Below are 18,851 nucleotides of genomic sequence, written 5' to 3' on the forward strand. Positions count from 1 at the left end.
TTTGGCCAAAATAAAAGTAAAATATTTTATTTTGATTTTATTTGTATGTGGGCCTCAGATTTTGGCCCTGATTATGGATTTGGAAAACAATAAAGCTTATTACGGGTCTTAGGGGCATTATATCGGCCCAGGTCCTAGTGCTAGCCCGTGGAATCAGGTCGTGACAATAACACATAAAAAATACTAAATAATTAACCATTATAGTAATATTTGGTTAAAAAATAATGATCATATTCAAAAAAATCATAATAGAAATAATAGAGTTAACATAAAAATTTTACTAAAAAGAACAAATATTTATACTTACAATCTTACAAGAATTGATTAATCACTCATGCATATAAATTTATAGCTAAGTTAAAATTTCTACTATCCATATTGACTTTTACAAACAAAATTTTATAATAAATTTAAATAACTTATCTTTTAATTATGTAAACAAAAATTAATTTTTATAGTTATAGGCATTTTTATAAATATTAAATTTAATCGTATAATATTTATTGATTCAAAAGTTCTTCTTCTATTCATATAATTGTATATAAATTATATTATAGTAAATTAAATAAATTTTTTAACTATAATTTTTAAAGTATGTGCGTTGCATGTGTATTATTTTCAAATTAAAAAAATATATATTAAAATGGATATATTAGTATTATAAGTGTAAAATATATTTTATATTTGATTATATATAAATCTATTGATCACATTGAATTATATAATATATTCAAAATATAAAAATATATATATATATATATATAAAACCAAATTTCTCTTTAATTTATTTTATTTGGTATAATTCTGAAGTTAATTATGATAAAGGATAAAGTTGTATCAAAACAATAAAATAAACTAGCATAATATATGCACGGTAATATATGTATATATATATAAAGATTTTAATATTACTATTTAAAATATTAAAATTCTAAAATGTTAGTAATAAATTTTAATTAAATAAGTTAATAATTATTCTCAAATTAATGAACTTAATAGCTATAAGTTTTTTTTTAATGGCCATAAATTATTCTTCATATACAATAATAATAAAATCATTTTAAAATAATAAAATTAAAGTAAATTAAAATTTATTAAATGCAAAAAAGGAAGAGAAAAAATTTTTAAATATTAATTTTCCTTCAAAGTAAATATGAGCCTGGATTTTATTGCAATTGACTTTTTAAATTAAAAATTAATAACATAATAACATGTGATAATTATATTTAGTAATTATATTATATCTATTTTAAAAAATACAGAAAATACTTAATATTGACTTTTCTCTTTTAAAAAATTAAAAATTAATGGATAGACATTACCTTTAATAATTCGACATATTTAAAAAAAATTTAATCATTAATTTCTTACAAAAATTTAAATATGCTTGATTCTAATTTAGAGCAGATATTTTAAAAGAAATTAAACTTTTAGTTGTAGTAACAATTAGATAATCATTATAATATTAGTTAAAATTTAAAATTAAATGTCTTGAATTGTCAAATTATTAGCAATTAAATACTAAATTTAATTACAGTAAATGTGTTCAAAAGTATTTAACTTTCCTTTAAAGTAACTGCCATTGACTTTTTAAATTAAAATGTAAGAAACTTGTAATGAATGACAATTATATTTAGTAATCAATACTTTTTCTATTATTTAAATTTAGAATATCAAAATAATTAAGAATCGTATTTAAAAATAAAATTATATAATAATTATATTTTACAATTGTTTAAGAAATATAGAAAAATTGTTATCAATAAATTTAATTAAAAATTGCTACTTGCTATAAATGTGATAAATTTAAAATCCTATCTATTCTTGAATTTGTTTTATAAAATCTGAATAATCTCTTCATCAGAAAACGAACATTGAATATATATAAATTAGCATACGTGTATTTATTGAGTATAATTAATAAATTAATATGATTTACTCATAATTTTTCTTATCTCTAATTAAATTAAGCTTTTCTAGACATTTATAATAATAATAATAATAATAATAATAATAATAGCTACTTATTATAATATTAAAATGTAATAATTATATAATTTATAACTTACACATAAATAATTATAGAATTAATAATTTAAACATAATTTATAAAAATTGCATCATTAATTAATTTTTCTAAATAATAATAAAATAATATAACATAACATAATTAATATTAACTAAATTAATAATATCAATTAATTATTAATATACTGTAAAAAATATCAAAAAAATAATGAAAATTAAATATTAATATAAATTTATTGTTTACCATAATTATGAAAATAAATTTTTATTTCATTTCATTTTTTCACAGTTCATTTTATATAGCATTCAATATATAATTAAAAATATGTCTTTATTAAATGAATACTAAAATAAGATAAATAAAAATAAAATAACGTTAAAGTAAATTTAAAATTATTAAATATATAAAAGAGAGAGAAAAAGAAAGTAAAGTATTTAACTACTTTCATAGTGTAATTTTAAATTATTTTATTAATTTTAAAAAATATATATATAATTATTAAATTTTTATAATTAAATAAAATAATTAAAAATTTAAGAATTATTAAATGAGAAATTTATAGAATTATTAAAATATGTCTAATATTTTTAATTAATTAACCATAAAAATTATGAGAATAATGATAATAGTATAAATAATTAATGGTAACAGTAATGGTAATAATTAATTATATTAATTAATTTAATTATTAAATATAACTTATATATATATAAAATAAAGAGTTTTTCCTATTTCTAATTAATTTGAGATTTCTACGTAGTAGTAATAATAATAATAATAATAATAATAATAATAATAATAATAATAATAATAGCTACTTATTATAATATTAAAGTGATAACTAAGTAAATAGTTTGTAACTTATATACATATAATTAGGAAATTAATAACTTAATCATAATTTAAAAAATTATATCATTAATTAATTTTGCTAAATGATAATAAAATAATATAACATAATTAATATTAACCAAAGTAATAATATTAATTATTTATTAATATAATATAAAAAATATAAAAAGTAAAAATTGAATACTAATATAAATTTTCTATTTGCCATAATTATGAAAATAAATTTTTATGTCATTTTATTTTTTTATAATTTATTTTATATATATATATTATTTAATATATAATTAAAAATATAGCCCCTGAATTTAATTTAGAGTATATATTTAAAAGAAAATTAAATTTAATGAAAATTTTTACTATTAATTTCTAAAAAAAATTTAAATATCTCCTGATTTTTAATTCTAATTTTAAGCATATATTTTAAAGAAAATTAAACTTAATTGTAGAGTATATATATATATATATATATATATATATATATATTAATCATCAAGAATTTTTATCCTAATTTAGAGTAGATATTTTAAAGAAAATTAAATTTAATTAAAATTATTTAAAAAATATAAATAAAATTTAATGTTGACCTTTTTTATATAAATTGAATACTAATTACTTTTAAAATTTCAATCATTAATTTCTCGTAATAATTCAAATATTCCCTGATTTCTGATTTTAATTTGAAGCATATATTTTAAAGAAAATTACACCTAATAAAAATTTTTATTATTAATTTATAAAAAAAATTTAAATATCTCCTGATTCTTAGATCTAATTTTAAATAGATATTTTAAAAGAAATTAAACCTAATTATAGTAATTAATATTTTTTTATTATTTAAATTTAGAAGATCCTATTAATTAAGGATTGTATTTAGAAAATTAGATTATATAATGACTATATATTACAACTATTTAAAAAATATAGATAAAATTTAATTTTGATCTTTTTTTTAAATAATCTTTAATAATTAGACATCTTTTAAAAAAAATTAATTATTAATTTCTTACAAATATTCAAATACCTTGATTCTTTGTTTTAATTTAGAACAGATATTTTAAAGAAAATTAAATTTAATTAAAACTCTTTAGAAAATATAAATAAAATTTAATGCTGACCTTTTATTTTTTTTTAATTTAAGATATTTAAATTTAGAAGTTATATAATAATTACATATTTTAACTCTTTAGAAAAATACTAAAAATATTATCATTTCTTTTGCCACTCTTTATTGTAATTTTGCTATGTTTTTTTTTTTCATTTGACTTGATTACACTCGGTTCAGTGCTCTGTTTCTTATTGGGATTATTGATTTTATACTTAATTTATCTAAAAAGGAAAATATTTCAACTTTATTTTTAAAGAATATAGGAAACCTTCCTTATTAAGAAGATTGTTTTTTTAGGTTTATTTTTTTACAAGAACATGATCATTCTATTATAATGCCAGTTAAACAAAAACTGTATTTATTTATTTATTTTTAATACTATAAAAGACATGTTTTATTTATTGAGGTGAATCTTATGATGGATATTCCTAATATTTAATTTGCAAATTTGATATTGTAGTGCTAATTTAATAATATGTTTATGGTACAACTTTCAAATGAAGACACATGGCCTGCAATGACTTTTTTATCTCATTTCAAGTCTGAAGAATCATTACAATTTATAAGTGATAGAATTTGGATCACAAAGAATAGAATATTATTCCTTTAATTTCTTATACTCAATAAATTAAACTTTTATATTGATAAAAAAGAAAATATGTGTATTTAGGCAAATTGAATATTTTTTTTTATGCATATTTAGAGAGTAAAAAGTTAAATTTAGAATATAACTTAAAAATTAAATAAGAAAAAAAATTGCTATCAATAAAATTGACAAATGAGATAAAAAAAATTACTAGCAATAAATTTAATTTAATATAATGAGCATATATGGGAAGGAAAAAATATTGCTAGCAATAAATTTAATTTAATATTACTACTTAACACAGGAAAAAATTTGATTACTTTAAATATTACTACGTGACATAAATATAATAATTTTAAAATCTTACGTGACAATATCAAAAAAACAAAACACCACTCTACTTTATTTATATATATATATATATATATATATATATATATATATATATATATATATATATATATATATATATATATATATATTTGTCGCAATGCAATTCGGACTTTATAGTATTATTTTGTTAGTTCAATTTTTATCAATTAAAATTTTTCAACTTGGTTAAAAAAAATAAAAATTATGTACACTTTTAACTTAAATTGTATAAAATTATTTGAAACATCGAAATAGACAATTTAATTACCATGAATTAAATTATTAAAAAATAAAATCAAAATGATATGAAATTTTGAATTTAACTTCGATTCCAAACCAAATCCTAAATCAAAACCACACACTCCCAGTCTTTTTTATGAGAAGCTTATTTCTTTGTTAATAGATGATTTTTTAGTAATATAATTTCAATTTTATTATTATTATTTTGAAAGGAAATAAACATCAGAGGCCTGGATGGTAGCATGGAAGGCCTGCGGGTGAGCTAAGACTTGGGAACCGAATGGGCCTTTCATTCTGCTGCATCGATACTTTGAAGGCCTCAGCTGCCTCAATCATCACACTGTAACTCAACTTGAAAACGTTCGAGTCTAACAGGATAATTATTGATACATTAGGAGCATTATTTATACTATTTTTTTTCATAAAAAAATAAATATTTTTTATAATATAAAATGTGAGTCTCATGTGATTATAAAAGATGATGTATAAAAAATAATGTATATATATCAAATACACTTAATAATTTTTCAAGTCAACAAGCTATTCGGGATCTTTTCAAAGAATTTTGAAAAAAAAAAAAACATACGTCCAACAAGCTCTTTTAAAGAGAATGGTAAAAGAACAAAAGAGGAAATTTGTAGATATTTACAATACGGAAATCGATATTTTCTTGGAATTAAGAAGATGCTATTAGGGTGAGCAGGTTTTGGTTCAAATCGAAAAATCAAATTGAATTGAATCAATTTGGTTTAATCAGTTCGATTTTAAAATTTATTTGGTTCAGTTCGGTTTTACATTATAAAAATTTTAATTATTTTGGTTCGATTCGATTTTGAAGAGAAAAAAATCGGTTAAACTAAATCAAATTGAATAGTAATTTTATATATTCAAATCGAATCAAATTGAACCAAATCGATTTTTAAATTGATTTATTTTTATAGAAAATTTATGAATTATATTTAATTATATATATAAATTGTTTAATTTAATTGATTAATGGTTATTAGGTTCAAACCAAAATCAAAATTAGACTAAATAATTTGAAAATCAAATCTAAATTAAAAAATCAATCAAAAATCAAAATCGATCGGTTTGAACAGAATCGAATCGAAATAGAGTGGTTCGGTTCAATTCGATTTTTTATCCATTTCTGTTCGGTTCGATTTCTATAATATATAATTTGATTTTTATAATTTAATTCGGTTCTATTCGGTTTGAACCAAATGCTCACCTCTAGACGCTATCTATAATTTTTTTTATTTAAATTTAATTTATTATAAATTTAAAATATAAGATATACGATGAAACTCATTTATTAACTATAAGAATCACATATATTTATATCTTAGATGTAAATCAAGTCTATGTATAAATTTCCTGGTGATCCAAACAAGAAAATTGAAAACGTTGAAAACAATTAATAATTCCATAAGAATCTATCACATGGGTATGCTAACTCTTTGAGTGACAATCAAATGCATTTTTTCCGTTTTATATATGAAAAGAAAATCATATTTATAACTCTTTAATTTTGATATTTTATTTTAATTGTAAAAAATATTGTAATTATATTTAATTTTTACTAACAGAACCTTTAATTTCTAACTACATTTTCTGATTAATTTATAGTCACTCATAATAATTCAACCTCATAATATTATGAATAATTTTTAAATATTGTTTTAATATATATATATAATTTTGTGATGATAACCTTTTCATTTTATTCTCTACAGAGTCTAATTCTGTGGCAGCCCTCATTCCACCACTGATATGACACGCAAAAAGCCTTATCCGATCAACTTGCAAGTTGAAGACTCCAAATACACTTCCCCCACGTAATGCCTAATCAATATAACAATATACAAACCTAATTAAATTCCAATACAACTAACACATTACCTTTTTTTTTTTTTAAATTATATAATTTAACTACAACATAATATATATACTTGAAAAGAATTATAAATTATACAAATAACATTTCATATTGTTAAAGCTTATTTAGAATAAGAATGAATACATATTCACCTTAAATTTTTTTAAAAAATTTCGAGGCACCCTAAGTTTTTAAAACATCTCATGACAAACTTCTGTAAAATTGAAATTAAAATACCCTTTAAATTTTAGGTAGCAGATCACCATGTTAATGTGATTGGAGTTCACACTTGATTTTAAGGATATTTGAATTTCATTTTTTAGGAGTTGAGGTGTGTTATAAAACATTTTAAAAGTTTAGAGTACTATGATTTTTTTTATTGTAAAGTTCAGGCGTGAAATAGTATATTCAGTCTTAAAGTAATAATGCATGGCACAGTAATAATATGCATGCATGTGTTGGATTAATTACATCGATGATTATTTCATTTGAATTATTCATCTTCAATTTATTATTATAGATGATGAGATTTTTTTAAAATAAAATTAAAATTAAGAGATTTTATTTTAATAAATTAAAATTGGGTGATGGAGTAAGTTAGAGAAGCGTTTAGCTGAATTAACCTGTATACATGTGTATAATATATCTGTTAAAGAAAACGAAAAATAATTAAGTTGGGCTCCACACGTCAATCTAAGAAGAGAATCAGAGGTGGTATATATGTGAAAAAATTTAATATATTTTTAGTGAAAATTAGACAGAAGACAAGAATATTGATTTGCTGTTATACATTATAGATGTAAAAACTTGGCATTGCTAAAATTGGTTAGAATTAATTTCCTTTTATAGTAACTTCGGAAACTCGTTGGCTATTGGCCATCCATAATGGGAGGCAGCTGAAAAACTCGGCACTTGGAATAAGAGCTTTCAGGACCAAGCTTCCTTCCATTGGCTCTTTTGGCCTTTGGCTTGACGTGAAAGTTGCCTCTGACCCCATCCACCAATTTCATGAAGTAGATTGGCTAGAGCAGGGAAAACAAAATGGTAAATTTTGATCCGTATTAAATTTGTCTAATTTAAATTAACTAATAATCTATTTTAATTTATATAAAAATTGAAATAATTTAAATCCGAATATGAACTTAAAATTTGAGAATCAATTCAATAACTTTATTTAAAGTTGTTAATTCGATCAATTCAAATTTTAATTTAAAAATTAAATTATTAAAAATAATGTTTTGATCTGAATCTAATTTGAAATCTTTTCTACATAATAATTTAGTGAAAAATTAAATTAAATTAATAATATAAAATAATTCAACTTGAATTCTTTAAAAAAAAAGTGACACCAACCCAAAATAAAGTTATTGAATTGATTTTATGTTGTTCTCTCATATATATATATATAATCAATGCTTAAATGAGCAAATCCAAAAGGACATTGATTTTATGTTGTTCTCTCATATATATATATAATCAATGCTTAAATGAGCAAATCCAAAAAGACATTGATTTTATATTGTTCTCTTGTTTATCGTTTATATATATATATATATATTTATATATATATATATGAGCAAATCCAAAAAGACATTGATTTTATATTGTTCTCTCGTTTATATATATATATATATAATTGAATATTCAAGACACAATATATATTATGAGATTTATCTATTAAATATATAAATTTTATATAATTATATTTTAAATCCGTAATAAACTGAGTATGGACAAGAATCTACCTACATTTTAATTATTTTGAGAGATGAAGTTAATATCCAATATTTAGAGAAATTATGTAGTAAAGAAGTGATTCCATCTCAGTGCCTTTAGTTTAATAAATGATGTGCAGGTAGAACCAATATTTATGAATGCAGATGTCGACAGGGGAAAGAATCGCGTCTATAAAACTCTTAACAGTAAAAAGACAAATTCGAGATCACTTATACCTCCAATTTGTGAGAGTGGCAAGCTATGGTCATGGACAATCATGCTTCTCTTTATTGTAGTCAATAGCAGACCCCAAGAATCTCAATATCCTAAAGAATAATCCACAGCAATCCTCTTATTGTTTATAAGATGAGATCATACATTTATCTAGGTATCTCACGGAGGGTTACATATGGCCAATTGATAGCATATGATATCCATATGCTACGCTATATGTGAAGTTTTATTCTGAGGGCTCAAACGCTCTGATCATATCTTCTCCTCTGTGAATCTTAAAGACACCTTAAAGCACAAAAGAAAGAGCTAGCAGAAAAGGCGTAAAGAAAAAACTCATTCAATATGGCAACTCCTCCACTACCTGAAAAACCCTCTCTCTTCACTTGGATAAACCACTACATGGCGGAAACCGGAGTCGGGAAATACTTCAAACTCGCCGAGCGAAACACCACCTTCACCTCCGAGCTTCGAGCAGGGACAGCCACTTTCCTGACCATGGCTTATATCCTTGCAGTCAACGCCAGTATCCTCACTGATTCCGGTGGCATTTGCACTGTATCTGACTGCATCCCACTCTGCTCTGACCCGGGAAACTGCAAACCATTAGATGAGTCGTGTAAATTTCCTCCGGTGAACCCGGGCTACGCTGCCTGCCTTGAAAGGACTCGAAAGGACCTCATTGTGGCCACTGCAGCTTCTTCTTTGATAGGGTGCCTCATTATGGGTGCTATTGCAAATCTCCCTTTGGCGTTGGCTCCTGGCATGGGCATAAACGCTTACTTTGCTTATACAGTGGTAGGTTTTCATGGGTCCGGTAACGTGACCTACAAAAGTGCCTTAACGGCCATTTTCATTGAAGGGTTGATCTTTCTGTTGATATCTGCAGTAGGGTTACGCGCCAAACTGGCTAAACTCATTCCCAAAACCATCCGAATCAGTAGCTCCACCGGCATCGGTTTGTTTCTTGCTTTTATTGGGCTACAAAACAATCAAGGTATTGGACTTATCGGATACAGTTCTTCAACTCTGGTTACGCTCGGGGCCTGCCCGAGATCTTCACGGAGAGCAATAGCTCCCGTTGTAACAGCCGCTAATGGCACCGTCAGTTTAGTGGCCGGTGGTACTGTATCGGGCAATATTTTCTGCTCCAACAGTAGACTAGAGAGTCCAACATTTTGGTTGGGAGTTGTTGGTTTTGTGATAATTGCATATTGTCTAGTGAAAAATGTTAAGGGTGCTATGATATACGGTATAGTCTTCGTTACGGTGGTTTCGTGGTTCCGTAACACATCTGTAACGGCGTTTCCTCCCACAGAGTCGGGAGATTTGTCTTATCAGTACTTCAAGAAAGTGGTGGATGTGCATGTTATACAGAAAACTGCTGGAGCCTTGAGCTTTAAGGGTATCAATAAAGTGAGCTTTTGGGAAGCACTACTCACATTTTTGTACGTTGACTTATTTGATACCACTGGCACACTATACTCAATGACCAAATTTGCTGGGTTCACAGATAGTAATGGAGATTTTGAGGGTCAATATTTTGCATTCATGTCCGATGCTGCATCAATTGTGATAGGATCACTTCTAGGCACGTCTCCGGTGACCACATTTGTCGAATCATCCACAGGAATACGTGAAGGTGGACGGACAGGCCTAACAGCATTAACCGTGGCAGGTTTTTTTTTCTTGGCTTTTTTCTTTACTCCGTTACTAGCATCAATTCCACCATGGGCAGTAGGGCCGCCGTTGATACTGGTCGGAGTTCTGATGATGAGATCTGTGGTGGAGATTCAGTGGGATGAGATGAGACAATCCATCCCTGCATTTGTTACAATTATATTGATGCCATTGACGTATTCTATAGCATACGGTTTGATAGGAGGGATTAGTACTTACGTTGTTTTGCATCTTTGGGATTGGGGAGAAGAACTTTTGGAAAAATTTGGAATTCGGAAAGGAGCGAAGGCTGATGGTTTGGCAAATCATGAAGCTAATGGACGTAGCATTTCTGCCCAAGGAAATGGAAAATTAGTTCTCGACATTTAGAGGTGATCTTTTCATCAGTTTATTTTAATCATGTCCACTGTAAAATATCTAAAACACGATATGTATAATAAAATTTATATATAAAATAAATGAAACTCATATAATTCTCTAAGATAAAATAGGTTTAAGTTTTTTTTTTTTAAATTAGACGATAATCCTTTCTTAGATAAAATAGATCAAGTAAATTTTTTTTAAGTTAGACGATAATTCTTTCTTAGTTTAGTGTATATTTGCAGCAAATTAACTCTAAAATTGTATATTTAGACTCTAACTCTATCTTACCTTAGTTTGGGAAATTTTTATATAGTTACATTATCAATAACAATAATTAAATCAAGCTATATCTATAATTTAATTTTAATTATAAATAAATAAATATGTATTTTAATCATAATTGTTTAATTAATTTTGAACGATTTGATTATTGGTTTTGTAATCTATAGCTGCATATGTCTATTCGAGAATTTGCAAATAAGGATTTCATCTAACATGTTATCTATAATATACAGGATTTGCATGTAGACTAATTAAAGCAGCAGCAGTCTGCCTTTTGTTGAAGGAGATAGATTTAGTAGAGTGTAAAATAGTTAACTCGAGATATCATTTTTCATAATAATAAAGAAAAAATCCTGAACCATTCCTTTAGGTGTAAGTGCACAGTAAAAGTGTTGGCGGGAAGGACGCATATCTGGCGTATCAGTTATCGTGCTTACAGTAAATGCTACTACCGAAAGAGTTCCATGTTTGATTATATATAAAAAATTGAAAGAAAAAATCACAAGGGAGAACTTGAATTTAATTGGTTCAAATCATTTTAGTGGAGATAACTCCAAACTCAATAGGAAGATTTGCTGACAATTTTTAATACTTCTCCAATAAAGGAATTTCAAAGTGGGCTATAATTCAAGATCTGAAAAAATATGGTGGCCATTGTCACAATAAACCAGACCCCAAGTAGATTCATGAAGTCAAGTCAAACTACAAAGAAGAAGCCAAATTCTAAAAAGGCCACTGCATATAGTTGAAGTAACAATTGGACCTAAAAATTTAAATCCAATCTAATTACACTTGAAAAAGAGTTTTGAATTTTCACATCAGTTAGCTACAATAAATTAAAGGAGAATATAAATAAGAGAGAATAGATAAACACTAAACTCAACTATTAGTTCTTATCGATAATTTTTAAACACTTTTCAGATTAAAGAATTTAAGAATAAAAAAAAAGTCCTCCAATAATATTGTTAGTGCTTGTCTTATGGGATATGAATCTTGGTAATAAGGCATCTATTCAACAAGAGAATTAATTCGTCCAAAACTCCTCTCTTTCCTTTCTTTCTTAGTGCTTTTAAAATCTTATTCACCGGTCAATGATTCTATTTAGTGCTTTTTTATCGGTTTTGAGCTCGGTACAAAATCGATAAAAAATAATTAATTTCTTTTTCATATTTTTAAAATTAAAAATTAGGAAAATTAAATGACTTATATATTATGTGTAGTATGCTGTAGTTGGTGTCTCACTTCAAGAAGTGCATTCATGCACCATAATACTGATACCTCAACTTCAATTTTTATCAAAAAAAAAATCATTCAATTTTAATTTGATATTATCCAAAATTTTTTTTGCCAGATTTTGTTAAGAGCTTTTAGCCAGAAGCTGGATTAGAGATGTCAAGTTAGCATTTTAACAATAAAAAATATTCTCTTTTATGCCTAGTAATAGATTCCAACTAGTTGAGAGACAAACTAAAGAAAGAAAATGAAATGATAAGAGAAAGAGAGAAAAAGTGTCAATGCTAACTATGAGAAAGAATATTTGTTTATTATTTTAATGCAACGTTGGCACAAATTGAAGATGATTTCTGTGAGTTTGAGGATTTGGGGTGGCATCAAATTGGAATAAAATGATTTTTACAATACAATTTAAAGTTGAGAGACAGACATTACATAATCATATAAATTGAGAGATAATGAATGAAATTAAGTTTCAAAATTTCAATAGATGCACTGAGTTATTTTGATTGTTTTTATTTGCGTCTTTGTAGTTTCAAAACCTAAAAGTTAGATTAATTAGATTATTAAGTTGACAAAATGGTCAATTTGCTTACAAGATATGCATGCGAAGCCGAAATTTTAAATAATAAATTATATTATTATTCTTAATTAAATTACTATTTAATGTTTAAAAATTTAAATAAATAAATAATAATGTTTTTAAAAAAAATTCTTAAAAAATATTTCAGGAAACTATTTTTATTATTGAATTGTTGAATATTTTTGTTCTAATTTTGAATTTTGAGGTAAGATTGAGAGAGAGAATTAATTTTCATTTTGATTTCTAATTGATTTTTTTTCCATTGTTATGGTTTTTTTTTAACAAACTTTTGATAACAAATTATAAAATGTCATAATATTATTTTTAATCTTTTTACTGTGTATATTTTGCACAGTTCAAAATTTGAGTCTATTACTATTAAAGTTATTGAATTTTTTTTTAAATATTATATTTAAAGAATATTAAAAAATAATTTAAAATTAAATTTAATAAATTTTAATTATAAAAATATTAAAATAACAAAATATTTTTTTTTTAATTTTTTAATCCTTAAACCTCAATGCCAAATAAGCTGTCCAACTTTTACATTTTGTATTTAATCGAGTCTTGTTATCATGATAAGGAAGTAAACTCACTTTTTGTCCATTTTTGGAGTTTTAATGCTTTTAATTTTGTGTGTTAATTTTATGGGTTTTTGGTGTCAAAATTTGTTATTTTTCTAGGTTTTTTATTTTTATAATTTTAAAGTACGTAGAGAGAGATTATAGCAGATGTAGCAAATGTATATGTAACTTGGCTTGGTAGTGAGCTGTGTTCGTAGTGAGTTGTTTTTTGTTAACTTGTACTTAGTTGTGTTGTATAAGAGATCGATAAATGCTCTCTGTATTTTTTATTAGTAATCAATAGAATCAAAATTATAGTTTTTCTCCCAAACACATTTGGTACATGGTATCAAAGCAGGTTTGATCTAGGAGATGGTTATTTTTCTTTCTTTAAGATTGAGCGACCGCCATTGAAGAATTTAGTAGAAGTTTCAAACACAAAACTGCAAAATGAATCAAGAAGGAGAAGTAGTTGAATGAAATGAAGGAAGAGTTCACAATACTAAAGCTCAAATCACTAGAAATCTATTAAGTCTTCAAGGTTCATATCATCCACATATAATTTTGGTTTTAGCCTCTCTAAATGGTAGGGATTTTCGCTCTTGGAATAGAGCTTTGAGGATTGCATTAAGAGCTAAACAGAAGCTAAGGTTTGTGGATGGTTTAATCTCGATTCCAAATGAAGGATCTGAGACGTATGAACAGTGGAAGAAGTATGATTATATGGTCACTTCTTGGATTTTAAACTCAATTTCTAAAGAATTGGTTGATGCTTTCATCTATTCCACATCTTCAAAGGAATTATAGGAAGAAATTTTTGAGAGGTATCGAGAGAGCAATGGGCCTTTGATTTATCTGTTACAGAGAAAAATAGTGTCAATTTCACAAGAAAAAAATGCTTTTATTTATGTGTATTTCACAAAACTTAAGCAACATTGGGATGAGTTGAATTCTATTAAGGTTTTACCACCCTGCACTTGTGGTGTGTCAAGAATAATAGCAAAAATTATAAATAGAAACATGTTAATGCAGTTCCTAATGGGATTGAATGATACCTTTTAACTTGTAAGGAACCAAATTCTCTTGACAGATTCATTACCTTCTATGAACAAAGCTTATAACATGTTGTTGAAATTTGAGGCATAAAAACAAGTTTTAATTAATTTCTCTGAAGCAATTGAATCTATTTCACTTTATTCTAAAGCACAGAATCAGGGTCAAGTTTTTAAGAAGGAGCAGAAAAGATATGATTCAAGAAAAGACCATTATAGTTACTGTGATATGGATAGCCATACGAGGGAAGGGTGTTTTAAGCTTATTGGTTATCTAGAGTGGTTCAAATCTAAAAATAAAGTGTCTCAGGGAGGTCTTAAGCAATATCGGTAAGCTAAAAATCAAAGCAATAGAGTTACAGTAGCTGCGGAAACTTCTTTCACTTGTTACTCCATTAGAATTACCTCTGGAGACTTCTAAAATTGAAGAGTTGACCAGTATGTTGGGAATTATTCATTAAGAAATTTAGAAGCTAGCAAGGGTAAAGGCACCTATGTCAGTAGTAACGGGAGGACAGATTATGCAATCTTACCTAGAGAGTTCCACTTTCTCAAACTTAACAAATTTTGCTGGTAATTTCAATTCTATTAGTGCATGTTGCATGAGAGCATGTGATGATAGTGTCTGGATTATAAACACAGGAGCCATTGACCATATGACTTTATTAAAACATATGTTAACCTTATTACATACCCTTTCACAACCTATTTCAGTTCATTTACTGGATGGAGCTATAAATCAGGTCATTAAAGCTGGAACAATTCAATTACATTGTAAAATTCAACTTCAAGGCGTCTTATACCTACCTTGTCTTAAATACAACTTATTATCTGTTAGTAAACTTACCAAAACCACAAATACTAAAATTACTTTTTCACCTTCTTGTTATCTCATACAAGACCTACAGACTGATGATGTACTAGCTGTGGGAAGAGAAGTAGCAATCTTGTATAAGATAGACCAGATGAGTTTTTCACCACACACTATCCAAACTTACTTGAATTGTGTCCCACAAATTTTACTATTGAATCCCTTTATAAATACCACACTCTCTAATTCCACTATCAATAAAAAGAGTATTCAGCATTTTGTTCTTATCTTAAATATGGATGCTACTCTTTTACACAATAGATTGGGTCATGCTTCTATTGGGAAATTAAGTCATTTGCCTAGTGTTCAAGTTATAAACACTAATAATCTCAATTGTTTGATATTTCCTCTAGCTAAACAGCATAGAATACCATTTCCTGTTAGTAACACAAAATTTGAACATGCTTTTGAACTCATACATGTTGATATTTGGGGGCCATATAAGGTCACATCCATTATTGGAGTTAGGTTTTTCCTCACCGTTATTGATGATTGTACTAGGAGTACTTGGACATTTATGTTGCAACAAAAATCACAGTTTATTGGAGTTCTGTTTAGGTTTATCCATATGGTTAAAACTCAGTTTGGAGTATCAGTAAAGAAGTTGAGAACAAATAATGGTACAGAGTTTTTGAGTACCACATTTAGACAATTAGTTAAGAAAATGGGATTATACATTAGAGAACTTGCCTCTACACTCCATAACAAAATGGAGTAATTGAGAGAAAATAAAAACATTTACTTGACCTAGCTAGAGCTTTGAGATTGCAAGGTCATTTAATCCTGAATCTTTTTGGTCTGAGTGTGTTTGGTTGCCACATATTTGGTTAATAGACTACTTGTCAAACAATTACAATGGCTTACTCCATATGAAAAATTGTATAAGCAGCCTCCCACTTATGACCATTTGAGGAGTATAGGTTATCTAGCTTTTGCTACAAATGTTTACCCTTCCGAAGATAAATTTACAGATAGATCCATCAAGTCAGTGTTCTTTGGTTATTCAGGACATTCTAAAGCTTACAAATTGTACAATTTACAGTCTAGTCAGAGTTTTATAAGTAGAGATGTTGTTTTCTTTGAGGATATTTTCCCTTTTAAAGATGACCCAACTTGTTTTTTCCCCCAATGTTTCATTAACTTCTCCTCCTACTAATCCACATTCCTCATTGATTCATCAACCTGAATCTTCACAACTTTCACTTGATTCCTTTTCTAACCTACCTAGACGATCAACTAGACAAATAAATAAACCAAATTTGTCCATCTTGCTACTTCTCAGAACACAACTACTATACAATCATTTCAATCTTCTTTTCCATCCACAAGTAATATTTGCTCATCCATTTCTTTTACACCTTTCCATTTTGCTTGCCTAACGACCATTTCTACAATTTATGAACCTGTCACATATGCTCAAGCATCAACAAACCCTAACTGGGTTAAAGCTATGTAGCAAAAGCTGTTAGCTTTAGAGAAAAATCACACATGGTATTGACTACTCTTCCTAAAGGGAAAAAGGCTATAGGGTGCAAGTGGGTATATAAAGTAAAATGTAAGCCTAATGGAGAAGTTGAAAGATATAAGGCTAGATTAGCTGCAAAGGGGTATAACCAGATTGAAGGTTTGGATTTCAAAGATAGGTTTTCTCCTGCAAGCAAGTTAGTGACTATGAGACTTTTTATTGCATTAGCCACTGCTAAACAATGGGCTATCTACCAGCTAGACATTAATAATGCCTTCCTTCATGGCTACTTAGATGAGGAGGTCCATATGGTTCCTCCACAAGGTTATTATGTTGCTAAAGCTAGTGAAGTTTGCCTCTTAAAAAGGTCATTGTATGGTCTTAAACAAGCTTCAAGACAACGAAATTTGGAGTTTACCACTTTTCTCAAGTCTTTTGGTTTTCAACAATCACAGAATGATCATTACTTGTTCACTTACTCTACTGGTGATCATTTTATTGCTTTGTTGATGTATGTTGATGATGTTATCATTGCTGGCCTTGATGTTGATGATATCACTCATGTCAAACAAAATTTAACAAGAAATTCATAATCAAAGATTTGGGTTTTATGAAATATTTTTTGGGCTTAGAGGTTGCTAGATCAAAATTTAGTACTGTGATCAGTCAAAGGAAATTTATTATGGATGTTCTTACTGATATTGGTATGACAGATTGCAAATCTGTTGCCTTCCCTTTGCCTAAAGGTTTACAATTATCCACTGATAATGGTGATTTGTTGGATAACCCTGATGAGTACAAGTGGTTAATTGGCAGGTTGCTCTATGTAAATATTACTAGGCCTGATATTAGTCGTGCTATTCAGCACTTAAGTCAATTCATGACAGTGCCTAGAAAACCTAATTGGCAAGCAGCCTTGCATGTTTTGAGATGTCTAAAAGCTTCACCATCAATAGGGCTTTATTTTCCTATTGTTAATGATTTCAAACTCACTGCGTATTATGATTCAGATTGGGCATCTTGTGTAGTTACTAGAAAATCTCTCATAGGTTTTTGTATCTTTTTTGGCTCTTCTTTGATATCTTGGAAGATAAAAAAACAACCTACAGTATCTAAGTCCTCTGCTGAGGCTGAGTACAAGGCTATGGCTTCCACTATTTGTGAGTTATCGTGGATTTCTTATTTGCTTCATGACCACCAAGTTCTTGTTGCTTTGCTTGTCAATCTCAAATGTGATAACAAGGGAGCATCTTCAAATAGCAGCTAATCCTGTTTTTCATGAGAAGATGAAGCATATAGATATTGATTGTCATATTGTGAGAGATCAATTTAAAAAGAGCTTTATTGCACCATCTCATGTGTCTTCTTCTTTGCAGATTATAAATGTTCTTATAAAGCCCTTATCTAGTGAGCTTCATCATCAGTTCATTTCTAAGTTGAATCTGGTGTCCCTCTCACCTGATCCAACTTGAGGGGGGGATGTAGAGAGAGATTATAGCAGTTGTAGTAAATGTATTTATGTAACTTGGCTTGGTAGTGAGCTGTATTAGCTGTATTGGTAGTGAGCTAATTTTTGTTGACTTTGTACTTAGTTGGGCTGTATAAGAGACCTATAAATACTTTGTATTTTTCAATAGTTATCAATAGAACTAGAATTACAATTTTTCTCCCAAACATATTTGGTACAATGTAAATAAAATTTTAAAATTTTTTTATTAAATTTTGTTATTTAAAATTTTAAAAATAAAA

The 18,851-nt window shown here is 26.7% G+C and overlaps 2 protein-coding genes across 2 annotated transcripts; both read left to right on the forward strand.

Moving 5' to 3' along the window:
• The first annotated feature begins 9,293 nt into the window (after window positions 1–9,293).
• Window positions 9,294–11,086, forward strand: LOC110639488 (adenine/guanine permease AZG1-like). The gene has a single exon (XM_021790471.2). It carries the CDS (start codon window positions 9,356–9,358, stop codon window positions 11,057–11,059), a length of 1,704 nt encoding a protein of 567 aa, XP_021646163.2. The 5' UTR covers window positions 9,294–9,355; the 3' UTR covers window positions 11,060–11,086.
• A 6,698-nt stretch (window positions 11,087–17,784) lies between these two features.
• LOC110639480 (uncharacterized mitochondrial protein AtMg00810-like) lies at window positions 17,785–18,369 on the forward strand. Its single transcript, XM_021790462.1, has one exon. The coding sequence runs from the start codon at window positions 17,785–17,787 to the stop codon at window positions 18,367–18,369; it is 585 nt and encodes a 194-aa protein (XP_021646154.1).
• Window positions 18,370–18,851: the final 482 nt, after the last annotated feature.

The sequence above is a fragment of the Hevea brasiliensis genome, chromosome 3 (genome assembly GCF_030052815.1).
Source record: "Hevea brasiliensis isolate MT/VB/25A 57/8 chromosome 3, ASM3005281v1, whole genome shotgun sequence".
Classification (NCBI taxonomy): domain Eukaryota; kingdom Viridiplantae; phylum Streptophyta; class Magnoliopsida; order Malpighiales; family Euphorbiaceae; genus Hevea; species Hevea brasiliensis.

Excerpts from the sequence above, each read along its gene's own strand:
- LOC110639488 (XM_021790471.2), top strand. The coding sequence starts at position 9,356 with ATGGCAACTCCTCCACTACCTGAAAAACCCTCTCTCTTCACTTGGATA.
- LOC110639480 (XM_021790462.1), top strand. The coding sequence starts at position 17,785 with ATGGATGTTCTTACTGATATTGGTATGACAGATTGCAAATCTGTTGCC.